A 15,679-nucleotide genomic window follows, 5' to 3' on the forward strand; every position below is an offset into this window, starting at 1 on the left:
TTGCATTTTAATAGCATAACATAATATTATGATTCAAAATAATACAACATTTCCAAATTTGAATGCATAATATGAGTAAGTAGGTGAACAGATTTGATGATTCTTGCAATTCACATACCACAATGGATGCCTAACAGTGCAAAGAAGTAGAAATGTAAATGGGTCTCCGACAACTCCAACAAAAAGTCTTCGATTAAGCCTGGCACACTTGCCTGAAACAGAATACGATGCCTAGCCATGGCTCTTTTTGCTCCAGTGTGTGTGCTCGACACACACTCACACTCACAACACTGTTACCGTAGCAACCGTGCCAGTGCAAATCGGACACGAAAATGCTGTCTTGTCAAAAAATATTCATCAGAAATGCATACTGTTGATTATAGGCTAAAACGTTTGCAAGAGTGCGCTCCCGAGCAGGTTGCCGTTCTCAGTTTTGCAACTCATTTGATGCCCTCCTTTGTCCCCTTCATTAGTTTGGCTTGCAGAGGAGAGGGAATGCCAATTAAACTTGGATGCCACCCAAACGAGGGCTTCCCAGCAGCAGGGCATTTATGCATTTAAATAAGCTTATTAACCAACGGATAATTCCCCATATTGCCTTGTTTTTGCCCGACAAGAAGTTAAAATGATGCATTGGGAGGGCTGCAAAACTTCAACAAATCGGATCATCAATCTTGAGCTGTGTCGAGAAACACCCTTCGTTCCTCCGTGTTTGTCCTTGTGCAAACTTTTACTATTGTTGTTGTTTTCTAATCTTGCAAGGGCGGACATTTGGTCTCATGAAAAATGTGATGTTTAAGTGCTTAAACTGACTAATAAAGTTTGCTTCGATGTTTAAGTCTTATTTCATGGCCTTCAAAACACATCAAAAATTGAAAGTATATATTTTATATATATATAAATATGCACAAATATATATGTGTACTGTTATTTAAAATAATAAACAATATATATAGAATATTTAATAAGAATTCTTAAGTTTATTTAAGCTAGCCATAGCCGTTGAAACACGTTTGTCAACGAGTGTCTGGTGTACTGTGGTTGACCGAGTATTTGTATTTTCTTCCAATCACATACAACCAACATACCTTAGATTCTGATGACACGCACTCACACACGTTGTACTACTGACCTCTCGCACACTCGTACAGTCCAGGCGGCGATGATCCACAGAGAGATGCTGAAGACCAGCAGCACCGTCCCGGGGCAGATCGTCATGAGCGTTTTCATGACAAACCGCGTGTTAAAATGCACCTGCAACACATCCGCACGCTCTTGTTACACGAGGCCTTATAAAACACAACAATACTGTACAATATATTGGGTATATGCCAACGCTCGACCGCAGCGCTATAAAGTCCCAGCCGCCCCAACGACTTGTGCTTGTCATCATCATCTTTTCAGCTTTGTTAGATTTTTGTTTTTTTGCACTTTTGTATGAACAACAGTGTTCTTCAACAGATGAAAACCTGACATTAAAGCAAAAGTTCATTCATCGCTTTGTGTCCTCAAATAAGGACGTACGGTTCTTCACCAGATAATAAAAGTTCAGTTAATGTGATTTAACATAGAAAAAAAACGAATGATGATAATGTTACTTTAAAGTAGCTTTTTTTGAAACCGCATACACATCAGCTCGAGTTGATTTCAGTGCTTGTAAACGTTACTGCGTACATGCGACATATAGACACAGATATGAATACAATTTGACATGTACAGCTTGAAGCCTTTGTCCTTCCTGGCAGCTGACATGGATGAATTTGCTTTAATGGTATGACTCGGTATGTCTCGGAGTGACCTTGTGAAGAATGCAGTCATTTTGCTTGGAGAAAAAAAAAATTGTGCTGGCTGAGTCCGTATACCCAATACCGTTTTCATCCTGGCTACACTTTCCCTGTAATTACCTTCACCCGTCTAGTCAGATTTATCAAGTATCGTACTTTTCAACAGGGGCGTGCAGAGAGCGGGTCCAATGGGGCGGCGGCCCCCGGTCATCCACCTTATCCACAGTGCCCGCCCCCAACCCAACTAAGAGGCTGATTGTTTTTTTTATTTAAAAAAAAAAAAGAAAGAAAGAAAGAAAAAGTTACTGTGTAACACATGACCTACATCACATAATTTGGTGATGTTCCAAAGTTGGGTGACATTTTGTGGTTTGACCTATTTCCACATAGTTTTATTTGCCAATTTAGATCGGATGATCAACTTCTGGCAATTGGTTCGTCCCAAAGTTGTGAAAGCATTACTTTGATTGCAGCCTCAACTCTTTTTTTTTACCTCACTGGAGGAAAACTAAAAGATGTCATTTCTCCTCAAAACCTACTGCATCTTTCTATATGCGCAGTCCTTCTAAACACGACATCGTCATCATCATTTAACGTGATTAAAAAACCCAGCGCTGATCGTTTTCTGCACGGCTCAGGCACGCCCCGCCATCGCCTCGATCTTTTCTTTTCACGGCCCATTTGAGCCGCATGTAATATCTCGCTCCCATTTCAAGCTCTCATCTCATATTGTGTTATAAAGGATTCCAAGTAGCTTATGTCTCTAGTGCAAAGGAAAGACGTGTGATTGGAAGGATGGAGAAGAACACAGATCTCATTTGAGCGCAAGAGCTTTTTGACCTTATCATTTTCGTGCAGGGCAGCACGGAGAAAAAGTGGATAGCACGGCCTAGTTAAACATTTCTGAAGTTTGGGCGTTTGAATCACGGCATCCTGTGTGAAGTTTGCCTATTCTGAATGTGAGTGCGAATAAGGGCTGAATGATTTTGAAAAAAAATATATTGTGATTGCGATTTAATATGAGATTATTTTTTCAAGGTCATCTTGAAGCATGGCGTGCAGTGATGTGTGTTTTTGTACAGTATATGGTTTCAATAATTGCGACATGATAGTAGTGGGATTAAGAAATGGAGTCAGTCTATTAAAACAAAGTCCACTAAACTGTAGTAAAAAAAAAATCAACAATCACATGTCATTTTATGCTAATTTTAGCAGCCACCCCCTTTTGAGACACTTTCTTTTTTTAACTATAATTTTTTTGTTTAAAGAGAAAATAATCCAAAGGCATTCGGAGAATTCTTTGTGGAATAAGGGTTAATCCAACCGTTTTTAGCCATCTCTGGGATTTTTTGACGGCCATTTTTGTCACTTCTGTTGACTGAAAATGACATCACAACTGCTCAAGGCTCAGGTAACGACCAATCACGGCTCACCTTTTTTCTGAAGCTGAGCCGTGGTTGGTCGTTATCTGAGCCCTGAGCGTTTGTGATCTCATTTTCAGTGGACGGAAGTGACAAAATGGCCGCCCCCTGAGATGGCTAAAAACAGGTGGATTTTGCTCCTTAAATCATATTCCACAAGATCAATATTAATCAGAATGCCAGGTTTCAACTAGCGGGCCTGCATACACATACTCTTGAAAAAAAATGTTTGGGTTGACTTCCGCTTTAAATACTGTAACTAATGAATGGTTTCGTTTATGTGCCCTGTGATTAGCTAGCAACCCGTGACCATAATTGGGATAAGCGCCATAAAAAATAAAAAGGACAGCTTTCCGAGCAGCTTTGCCTGAAGGCATCCCCCCTAAACGTCTTGCCGCCCGGCCTCTGACCTTATTGAGTGCACCTATACTCCTCGACGAGGCGTCGGTGAAGAGTTTGCTGTGCAGGAGCATGACCCTGGCGATGAGGTAGAGGCGCAGGAACATGGGCACGCTCAGCACCATGTCCAGGTCGGCCTCGGCCTGCGACGGCGCGTACGAGAAGGCCAGCCGCGCCCGCCATTGGAACTTGAAGTCGCCGGGCACCGGGTGCACGGCCGACACCAGCAGCTCCAAAGCGATGAGCAGAACCCTCTCCATCGTCATGGCGATACGCCAGTCGTCCGCCCCGTTGTCGATGACAAACAGCTGCGGAGACGGGAGAGATGCCACAAGAGGAGTCCACTTATCAGTACGCATGATGGATGTGATGATTTAAGTCAGCGCGTGCTATTTTTAAGGGGGTAAATGGCTCTTGATCTGCATCTATTCAGCCACGGTGCGGCCTCATTAGCACAACACACAACTCTTGCATTGCGCACTTGCAGAGTCATCTCACGTCAGGGCTGCTTAGCAAAAAAAAACAACAACAAAAAAAAACAACAACAACAAGCCCTGCTTATCTCTTTTACTCTCCGAGAAGGGATCGCCATGACTGCCTCCGTTAATTGTACTTCTCCCCCCCTGCTGTATTTGCATGTTTTTGTTGCTAATTGCTGTGTTAATCTTGATGTTGTTATGAAAGGCACTGTTACAAGGAAAGCACAAAAGGAAGGTTTCATTCGACGAAAAGCAGAGGGGGCCTGCCTGGGTGTGGGGGTGCTGATGAGAGGAGGCAAGAGAGAGATGAAGAGGAAATGAAAAGATAAATATTGGGGCAGAAGGTGAATCCGTTCTGGGACACTGGTTGACATCTGATTTGTTTGGATTAAGAAACAACTTTTCCATTAGAAGTAAAGGAAATTAGAGTTGCCAAGGGGTGGAAAATTTAGAGAAGTTTTCTGTGGGAAGTGGAACTATCCAGAATATTTCGGGTAAGTTTGAACAACCGTAACATAGAAGAACATAACATTATGTTTTTCATAAGCAGACATGAATGCAAACCAATCAAGCACCACTTCAAAATGGTGAATAAATGAAACATACAGTAGCTGGGAACATAGTTTTTAACACTAGAACTACCAGTGCCATCATTTTTTCCAACTTTGACGTGTTATTACTCTGCGTATATAGATTGCCGATGCTCCTGACCTCTTGACTTTTCCGAATTCTGCATAAATGTCAGCCCCATGATGGAATTTTATGGTATTAAACAATATAAAAATAGTTAGGAGCGATTACTCCTTTAACTACTGCGCACCCGACAATTTGACGGCGCCACGTAATCTTACGCACATTGCGCTGGGACGGTGCCGCCGGGTTTCCATAGCAACCAGCAGCTGCATTGAGAAACGCTGCTGGTCACGATGATCTCTAAAAAAAAATCTTATAGAGTACAGGAGGCATTACATCTGCTTCAAAATATTGATGAGTCTGACGATGAATTGCTCGGCCGACACACAGCGAGTCCGGGTAAAGAAGTTGGCTGTACTGCATATATTGGAGCGTTTTTACGAGTAAAAACATACAGTATCGCCATTCCTGGTTTCAAATTGCAGTGGAAAAAAGGAATACTATGCTTTCTTTAATACTGTACACACAAACGCTCTTAAACAATCAATCAATCAATCAATCAATCAATCACATTTATTTATATAGCACTTTTCATACCAAAAAATGCAACTCGAAGTGCTGTCCAATAAAAATGTCCAAAACACAACATAAAACGAAGACCCGCTCCCGCCCTCCCTCCCAACAAACCCAAAGACATACTATATCCGCCAGTACATCACCACTCGCAATACACACACACCCACACACACACACAAAGCATTCAACCTGATGAACTGTGTTAAAAAAGACATGACAAGGCACAGAGAAACCACATGAGGAAAGGGTACCCAAGGGGGGGCTCATTCACGCTGAGGGGAATGACAGCACACGGGCCATGGGGAGTGCCACCATCACAGAGACCCCCGGCCCAGATTAGCCGGGGAGACCCCACACCTAGTGTAGAGGCCCCCGGTCACCTGAACCTAAGGAACCCCTGCGATGACGCCCCCCGCAGGAAGGGCAGCCACCCCCCCCAATGAGGAAACACTGGAGCTAAAAGCTAAGAACAACAGAAAACAACAAAACTAAAAGACAAGACAATAATATAATCTAAGAACTAAAATCAGTATGATAAAATATGATAAACTAAAAATAGTCCCCAATAAAAAGAAAAAGATAAAATACTTCAATTATTTAAAAGCCAAACTAAAAAGGTAGGTCTTGAGCTTCCTCTTAAAAATATCAAGTCTCTGCGTACCTGACGTCCTCTGGGAGGCTATTCCAAAGTTGAGGACCAAAATGGCTGCAGCCTCGCCGTGGGCTTTGGTCCTCACCCTAGGAATAATTAAAAGGCCGGTGCCAGAGGACCTCAGGATCCGCGAGGGCTGGTATGGTAAAAGCAAATCAGACAAATAAGATGGCCCAAGACCATTAACACATTTATAAACTAATAAAAGTACCTTAAAATCGATCCTGAAACACACGGGGAGCCAATGCAGCGATTTTAAAACTGGTGTAATGTGCTCCCGCCCTCTGGTTCTCGTCAGTACCCGAGCGGCTGAATTCTGGAGTAGTTGTAAAGAAGAGATACTCTTTTTGGGGAGGCTAGAGAGCAGGGCATTACAATAATCTAAACAACCGGAAATAAAAGCATGCATCAGCACTTTCGTGTTAGCCTGAGAGAGAAATGGGCGATATTCTTAAGGTGATAGAAACCTATCTTTGTTACATTTTTAATATGAGAAATAAAACTGACCTCAGAGTCAAAGATGACACCCAGGTTCTTCACACATTCTGAGGGTTTAAAATCTTGTAGTTTTGGTCAAAGTTTCTCTCTCTGACCTTCAGGGATAACTAAACCCTCAGTTTTGTCCTGATTGAGCTGTAGGAAATTCTCTGCCATCCATGACTTAATTTCTACAATGCAAGTGAAAAGGGTATCAATGGGTCCTGTGTCAGCAGTTGACACGGCAATACACAGCTGTGTGTCATCAGCGTAGCTGTGGAAGCTGACGCCATGTCTCCTGATGACATCCCCAAGGGGAAGCACATAAAGATGAAAAAGTATTGGGCCTAAAATTGAACCTTGGGGAACCCCACATTTAATTTCATGAGTTCTGGAGGAACAAGTATCAATACTTACAAAGAAAGATCGGTCTGTGAGATACATAATACATAACATTATTTCATAAATTTAGCATGGCCCTCAGAGGACTTCCCCACCGGTGCTTAAGAGCAAAAGAGTCTTGGCAACATGAGAACTGTTATAAAAATAAATGCAAACCGATGGGGAATTGACATCCCTGTGGCAACACATCTAAGCATGTGCTTTTGTTCTTCATTTCAGAGCGTGTCTTATATCCCTGCAGAGTAAATAAAAGGTTGAAAATAAAAAACAGAGTAAAAGGTACAAAGCAACACCTCTGCTGTAGTACTAGGAATTAGGACCCTGCGCCGTCGCTATTTTTGGCACATCTCGAGCGTTTTGAGCCCCCACATCTCTTCATGTCTTGCAGAAAACAAATGAAAACGGGATTTCACCCAAAAGCCAGCTCTGTGTGATGATGAATGACAAATCCCTGCCATGACCACCTATGGATGCACGGCCAATAGTGCATCATTAAAGCGGTAGATGGCTCAGCAGGATGTGTGCTTTCCAACATGGGCTACACGCGTGCACATGCGGCTAACATGTGCACAAACACGCTCATTTGGAGGCCAATGGGGGAAGCCATCAAGGCAGCCAAGGGTCAAACGCTGGTCCTTGCTTTTCCCTCAGACAACGTACGCGCGTGCGTACTGTACTTGTGTGTACGGCCGAGTGAGGGCGTGTGCGTGCGTGCAGACCCGGCTTCGTCATGGCGACTGTTGCCACGGCGACAACATCAAAGAGCGGCCAAGCTTAATTAGGATCCCCAGCGAGAGCGAGGGAGCAGCAGGAAGACGGCAGAAGAGAGGGAATCAAAAAGAACAGAAGAAGGGAGAAACACGTTTAGAGACGAGACGGGAAGAAAGGCAAAGGAGATGGAGGAAAAATGATGGAGGTGTGTGTGTGTGTAGGTGTGTGTGTGCGTCACAGAGAGAGGGAGGCACAGCCTGGCTGTCTCACGTTGTAGATGTGCATCTGTCAGATTTTTTTTTTTGGGGGGGGCACATACCTTCCCTTCTTGTTGAAAATATGACAATATAATATAAAAAAAGGCAGTTTTGGAGGCAAATTTTTAAAATCCAAAGTGGAGTCTTGGCATTTACATAATTGTCAGTAATTGAAGCCACCTAAGAAAATGTGATGCTTAGTAACAAAAATGTCACCTGCATTGATGAAACGCAATGAATTCATATTTCTGTCAGTGTTTTATTGAGTGAAATGGATACCATGTTCAAGAAATGATTGTGTTTATGAACAATATTTGATTAAAGTAAACACATTTTGATCAAAATTGCAAAAATTGCATTATCAAGGTATGGTATTGGCGAAAACTCACATAAGTATTTGTACTCGTGCTCTGGCTGGAAAAAAAAGTGGTACCAGTGCATCACTGCAACCAACTGCAGTTTTTGTTTTCTACTTAATCCTACAAATCTGTCACTGAGCGAGCCCTTTTAAATTTCTGACCCACTGTGATGTAGATGTGTTGCTAATTTGACCAACAGAACTCTGAGTTTCTCTGCCTATGACATCATCAGCTCGGCTGGGCAAGGCCTAAACAGAAGCACCACCATGTCAAAGCCAAATGGTAAGCAGAGCTGCGCACGCATTTGCATTAACTAACAGTATTCCCAGCATTATTATTTAGCTTCTGATAACACTCGGATAAGTTGTGGCGTGGGGTTGGCGCGATTGTGCAAATATGAAATCCGTCTGCTCATTATCGGCAAAATGTAATTTGGTGGATTGGTGATGAAGTGCTGCCTCCATGAGTGAAAATATGACCACATTTCTGTTATTTTTGGTAGCCTTATTACTCAAAATGTCCCTGTGACAAGTGAGCTGTAATTCTTTAACATTTGTGCATTTTGAGGGAAGAATGTCAAGGCATTTTATTAAGGCACCTGTGAACAGTTTTAAATATGTTTCCTTTGCGCTAATCCATTTGTCAGATGAAGCAAGCTCCTTAAGGGAGTCGATTAATGCAGAACATCTGTCATTAGACACTTCCTGTCGCCATCAGTTGGCACTGTAATTAAGGAAAGTGGCACATGAATCTCTTTGGGGCAGGACTTTTCTCACAGACGAGAAGTTTGGTCAAAATCTGATTTTGTGGAGCTGAGTTATTAGGATTGAATGTTTTTTGGCTCAGGAAACTGGCTAGATTTCAACAGCTAGCATCGTTCAAGGGACGCACACAATTCAAATTTTTGGCTGGAACAATTGAGAGAGAGAAAAAAAAAAGGAATTGAATATCTTCATGTTGGAACCACGCCTCTTCAAAATGTGGATAAAAATCCAATGTGTATCAAATATTGTATTCTGCCAGTGGTAGTAAATGGTTATAGTAGTTTGTGATTTTTTATTATAGTTAGCTTTTTATTTTAATTTGACTTTTCGTTTGATTCAAATTCAGGTTAGTTTGAATTTGTTTTTAGAAAATGTTGTGTTATATTATATTGTAATTAATTTTAGTATTAGTTTTAGTTTACCACTAAGTCACAAAGTATTGTGTAATAAAGCAAAGGAAACTACAATTCCCAAACGACTGTTCAACCTTCATCTCTATGGCAGTTTAAAACGAACACCAAAAGCGCATGGCAGATATTAATTGACAAAGACGAAAAACAAAGGAAATTTGACAGTAATTTGTTGTAGTCCTTTTACAAATGTTATATCGTTGCTGTCCTGTGCAAAAAAATTATGTCCATTTTTTTAAATGTTCTTATTTTTACGTGAATGGTGTATCCGTGTTTCCGTTTCACATTAATGTGAAAAAAAAAATCCAAAATCGGACATAAGTATTTTTCACAGGACAGCGACGATATGCAGTTTCAGTTATGTTTTTTTTTTTTTTTTTTTTAAATCACTCTCGTTTTTAATTTATTTTGTGAAAGGAAACATTTTTTCAATTTTAGCTTTATTTATTTCCTTTGTTTTCATTTACTAAAACAACAGATTGGTAAACGCGCAGATTGGATATACTGTCCCCTGCCAATGCAAGCTCCACACCATCGAAATACACTCACATTTACAGCACGTAAGCCAAACAACACAAATAAACACATTAAAACCCCCTCCTAACTATAGTGAAAGCTTAAACAATTAAATATAGTTGAAATATGCAACATGAGAGGCGTCTCTATTATTAAATTAGCTAAATAATTGGTGACGGTGACCAGTGGAGTAATGTATGTAAAGGTTAAATCAATGGGAGTTACCGTTGTTTGTATGTCCATAAATCTGTCCATCTGCGATGCAAAATGACTACTTGCCCTAATTAATATGGTCTGTTGCTTGACAATATCATTTGCCAACAAATTGTGTCGTTTCACGAATTGGCTGGTTTACGTTTATCCGCTGTGGCTCGATCAAACACTTTCATTATACCCACGACTGCAGATAAGACAAGCTCCCTTCCTTCAAGCAAAAAGACACACCTGTGATGTCCCGAGGTATTGAAGAACTTCTTTGAAAGTACTCAATAGGTTTATCTGTCCAAATATGGTTAGTTTCATACTTTTCCACCAATCAGTACTACTGGCTTGTGCCCATATCATCTGGTATTTTATTAACCAATTTAAAATAGCTTGAGAACAAATCTATTAACTGTCTTGAAAGCTCAGCTGTCTGAGAAGTGTTGTAAAATTCTGCCTCAGTCCCTCACTCCGCGGGAGCCCTGCGGCATTATATCACCTCAAGATTTTTTGAGGGGATGATAAGTGAAAATTGTTGGTTTAGATACATTTGAGAAAGCCTGTTTTGTTAAAAATGCACCACTGTCAGGCTTCGGTGCAGAAGAAACTGGTCAGCCATGAAGGTAAGTACAAGCAGGTTCATTTCTGGCTATTAAATTGCTTAGTCAGCTCTTTGTTTCTCCATTGCAGCATTAATGGTGCTTGGACCTTTTGAAAAAGAGTTTGGGAAGATGATGAAAACACAGTTGTTTGCCTTTGTGAAGTATTAAAGGCTTTTTGTTTGGTCGGTGGGTGCCGACTTTGATGTTGATGACAGGTGCTCACGTTTGAATCAGTGACAGGGGAATACATTTGTTCCTCCTGACAGAAACGATATGAAAACAAACCGTAGATTTTCTTCTCGCTGTGAACTGGTGAGAATCTATTTGCATTACAGGGCGTTGTTTCAACCTACTGTTTAGAAGTGTAAATTCTGAGCCCTTCAAAATGAAAACACCGTCACTTTTCTGAACTAGAAAACGGGGACCCATTTTTGGGTCGCGATCCACCGTTTGTGGTTTAAATTTGGTGGCAATCCGACACATAATTTCCGACGAGTTTATTTTTGCAGAAGGCTTGGAAATGACAACAATAAGCTCGAACAGGAAACGTCTAACTAAAATAACTGGTTGTCTTTCTGTGAATTTTTGGAGCATAAATTCCAACTGCAACACTTTATCATTCATTCTGTTTTGCTATACATGACTGCTGGATTTCGAGTTGATCGAGCATATTGGTGGCAACGCCATATTTTTTTCCACACTTCCGCACGCGGCACTATTGAGTGAGTTTCAACAACTTCACTTTTTTGAATTGAGAATTAAACAAGATAAGTTCTAAAACCTTAATTGGACAGCCTCTATCCATTCATCTTTTTTTCCCCTGCTTGACAAGGGAACAAAAAAAATGGTGGTCCAGATTTTGCCACAAGGAAATGAGGCCCCCCCCCACCCCCGGCCCCCTCTTCTACTCCCCCCTCCTTCCCACCTTCCGGTCCTGTCCTTCCCCTGCTGCCTCCCGCTGCTGTCGGTCTTTTCCTGGCTAAACCGCCACGAGGAAGGGATAAATAATTAAATTCCATTAGGAAAGTAATCTGTCAATGTGAGTGAGTGACTGAGTGAGTGCCACTGCCCCAACATGACCAAAATGGGAGGGAAGTGGGTTGGTGGTGCTTCGATGTTTGGATGCGTGTGCGTGCGCATGTGTGGCCAAAACAAACACTCGATAAGCTGGGACACGCTCTATCTACAAAGCCCCCAAAAGGAAACACTGAGCCAAATCCTGTGTGTCTTTTGTTGCTTTAACTTTTAACAAAATGTGGCAGCGGAGTGCAAAGGGGCGCGCGATATGGCGACGGCGAATGAAGAGCGAGCCGGACAGAAGGAGGGCAGCGCAAAAACAAAACAAGAAAAAGAAACACACATCGAAAGCGGACATCACACACTGGGCACACGCGCACTCCTCCACTTCTCTCCAGCGACCTTTTACCTTTCCTCCTTCATCCATCCATCCCTGCCTGAAGCGCATCCAAGCCTTGCGGCCATTCTACCCAGATAATCAGGTTAAATCCCTCACTGGACGTGCCTCATCACGGAAGCAGATGCGTTGCTAGATGCGATCTTGCCAGGTCGACGCGCGCGCGGGGGGATGCCAACTTTACACAAACACCCAGGTGGTTTTGACAAGTAGCAACTATAAAGGAACATGAAGGATGTGCCAGCAAATTAGCCACAGGGTGGTGTTTCCCAAAGGAGGGCTGGTGGGGAGGTGGGAAGACGCGTCGAATCAGCGAAGGAGTAAGCGAGCGCACAAGACACACGCACACACAGTCACACCCCTGGGGAGTGTGTGCATCCTACAGCTTGGAAATCCCCCAATCAGGCCTGCGTGATAGAAATGGAGCAAGGCAAACACATTCATAAATAGACAGATCGGTGTATGCGCTGTGGCAGTAAAAGATAAACATGACATCCATCCATCCATTTCTATTTCTATTCCTGCAGTGCTCATTTGGGGAGTCACGGGTGAGCTTGAGTCTATCCCAGCTGGCTTTAGGCGAGAGGCGGGGTCAGGGGCGGAGCCATGGGTGGTCCTGGGTGTGCACGGGCTCACCCGGATTGACAGACTGCCCACCCAGTGAGACTCATGAAAAAAGACATACTTTTAATTTTTAGTAAAGTGTTATTAAATTATTTTGGAATTTGTGTTTCGATGTTTTTTTATTTTTTATTTGATTGAATATTAAGAATGGCAAAATCGTGGTTGTCTAAGGAAGATCTGAAGTTCATATTATTCAGTTTGTCATTCTATCTGAATATACGATTGTTCTCGGTGAGAGAAATATTCAGGCCCACCCTGATTTTTCCAGGCCCACCCATTCGCCGCATTCTGGCTCCGCCCCTGGGCGGGGTTCTTCCAAGTCCACACAGAATGGCTTTGTGGATAGTGATTTTTGTTGTTTCTACGTTATCCACATGGAACCGGCGATTTGGGAGCTGGCTACGATGAATTTCAAACCACATGGGGGGAATAAATGTGAAAAAGCTGCCCTTGAGTTTCCGGGCACGATTTCCACAGAGAGGTGCCCGCGTGCTCGGCGTAAAAACGAGCGCATCTTCAATTCCGTGAAGTTTACTTAACTGTGTTTGGGAATTTGCCAGAGCGTGTTGTGCCTCGCTGTGATGATAAATGATCACCTCTACAATATGCCGTGGAAATCACAATATCCCGTCAGCGGTGAAGTACTCTGTTTGGTGTTTTGGGGCAACCCGTTGGTGAAACTCTTTCCAGCATAAAATTGTTTAAAATGTGTGTTGAACAATTCAGATTGAGCTGCATTTGGCTTTGGTGCAGCGAGCGTGACTTCACTTGTCAATTAGTGACAGCGTCCAACGCTTTGATTGATTCATTCACGGTTCAAGTGCTAAGTGTCCCAAGACTTTTGCAGCCACTGCCCCTGCGGGGAAAAACACCCCGGCCTGGTTGCTCGCAGCCAAGAGTGTAAATATGAAGAGGGGGAGTGAGGTGAGGTGACAAAGAAAAACATTCGCACTTTAGCTGTGTGCTGAATTTCACAAAGAAAAGGTCTAAAAACAGCAAGCGGGTGTAAAGATGATTCCACCAGAGATGTCTTGAGACGGGAAATTCCCTTCATTCAATGCTAATTCGCACTGCGTCTATAAATGGCAACGAGACAAAAAAAAACAACAAAAAAAAACGGCATCTATGGGAGCCGACGTGCTGCGCTGCATTATGCTCTTCCATTAGAGTTCCCTGGGTGCACACACAATGTGGTGAGCATCATTAAATGCCCATTCAGATATTAAATACCAGCCCAGCACTAAGAGGATGACCCTTCATGCTTACTTTACTTTCCGTTTGCCATCTGGCAGTTTTTGAGTGCCAAGCTGGTGTCTTGTTGATCAATGGAGCGCTTGTGAAATGCACCAAAAGTAACTGAATCAACACAGTTCACTAATGCTGGAAGCCTACTAATGGACTGGAGAAATATCGCTCTTTCTCTCTCTTCAAAGGCACACACACACGTCGTGTTTCTATTTGATTCATTCAAACAGCAATTCCATTTGTTTGCCACTTAAACACTGGCTTTCTCGCAGGTTTCTAAAACTGGAGCGAACGCAAACTCAACAAAAGTCTTGACAATTACTTTGGGGGGGGAAAATGTACCTCGAAACCATACACAAATGCGTTTTCAATACCACCCGTTCTCAGTTAAAGCATTATGTGGTTAAGAATAGGGCTAAACAATCGATCAAATTCAAATGGACATTGCAATTTATAGAATGCAATTTTCAAATCTCAAAGGCAGCAATTTGAAAAGGGGGGGAAAAAAAACTCTGAGTCATTTCAGTCAAAAGGCTTTATTTTTATATAAATATTTGTCCATTTATATAGTGTCTCTATAATTTTAATGCTTAAGAAGTGTAGTCCGACTTTACATTTCCTCACCTATCGCTTTATTTCAGAAAACACGAGAAACGGAACCAAATACTGATTACCAGTATATTATATTTATTAATCATTTGATTTCAGGGGTAGAATTGAATGATGTGCTTAAACAAAGGATGTAGCCGATTTTAACAGAGGTGGCTTGCATTAAAGGTAAAAAAAAAAAAAAAAAATCTTTTGTCAAAATATGACTTCTGCCATTATTTTAAGGGGGTGACAATATCATTGAAACACATAAGATGAAGTGACAAAGTCAAATATGTTTGCATTTTTACTGTAATCTGAATTATGATTTACTGATTGATGTTACCGCCACACTTGTTTCGTAAACATTTTGTGAATTTGTAGAAGTGAACGCTTAAAAGACAACTGCAACTGTCTTTCATATTAGTTATTAGTTTGACTTTAAATTAGGCCAAGCCTAATCTATAAGAAACAACAAAACATTCATGTGTAATAAATAGGATATTGTTTATCGTAATACAGCTGAATTTACTGCCTGTGTTTCAGTGGAAAGTGAAATTTATGAAGTCTTTCAGCAAGCAGTAATCCCATTCAGATATGAATGACATAATTGATTGTGGTACACCTGGTCCCACTATGTACGTCTTTTTTTTTCTAATTCGTTTCAGGTATCATCCAGACAAAAGGTCATCAGCATTTGACGGCTTTGCAGTTTTTCCAAGCATATCAACCCCATGCACACGGCTTGCCAATTTAAAAAAAAATTGTCGCAGTACAAGAAGTACTTCTGTCCCCGCCTGCATTTTCGCGTTGGTTTTAAAAGTTTTATGGCCATCACACTGCTCCGACGCAATCAACCATTTACGCTATCCACGGCAAATTTCTCTAAACAGGATTCTGTCCTTGACAATTCGCACAGCCGAAGGCCTGTTATCATCACCGATAACAACACCGAACGCACAAAGCTAGGGAAAGTCTATCCGGAGGGCTGCAATGGAATTCAGCATCGACAAAAGCTCCATTTAGCCGATGCTTTGGAAAGTGTTAAAGGTTTACCCGTAGCGACTTCGTGTCACTCAAAGGCTTCAAAAGAGACGATTGTGACGCTCAGTAATCTGAAGCGTGAACTGCACTATGTGTTAAAACAGCGCCAAAGCCATAAAGC

The 15,679-nt window shown here is 41.9% G+C and overlaps 1 protein-coding gene across 3 annotated transcripts in view; it reads right to left on the minus strand.

Annotated features, from left to right (window-relative positions):
- The window catches only part of kcnn3 (potassium intermediate/small conductance calcium-activated channel, subfamily N, member 3), an 84,306-nt gene that overhangs the window by 25,935 nt on the left and 42,692 nt on the right, over positions 1-15,679 (minus strand). For all 3 annotated transcript variants that reach the window (XM_086038396.1, XM_086038397.1, XM_086038394.1), the window contains 2 exons: positions 3,616-3,912; positions 1,133-1,254 (listed from right to left, as the gene is read on the minus strand). In XM_086038396.1, coding sequence (XP_085894522.1) covers positions 1,133-1,254; positions 3,616-3,912 — 419 coding nt within the window. The remainder of the gene's footprint in view (positions 1-1,132; positions 1,255-3,615; positions 3,913-15,679) is intronic.

The sequence above is a fragment of the Filicampus tigris genome, chromosome 8 (genome assembly GCF_054856515.1).
Source record: "Filicampus tigris isolate MCC_2025a chromosome 8, RoL_Ftig_1.0, whole genome shotgun sequence".
Lineage (NCBI taxonomy): Eukaryota > Metazoa > Chordata > Actinopteri > Syngnathiformes > Syngnathidae > Filicampus > Filicampus tigris.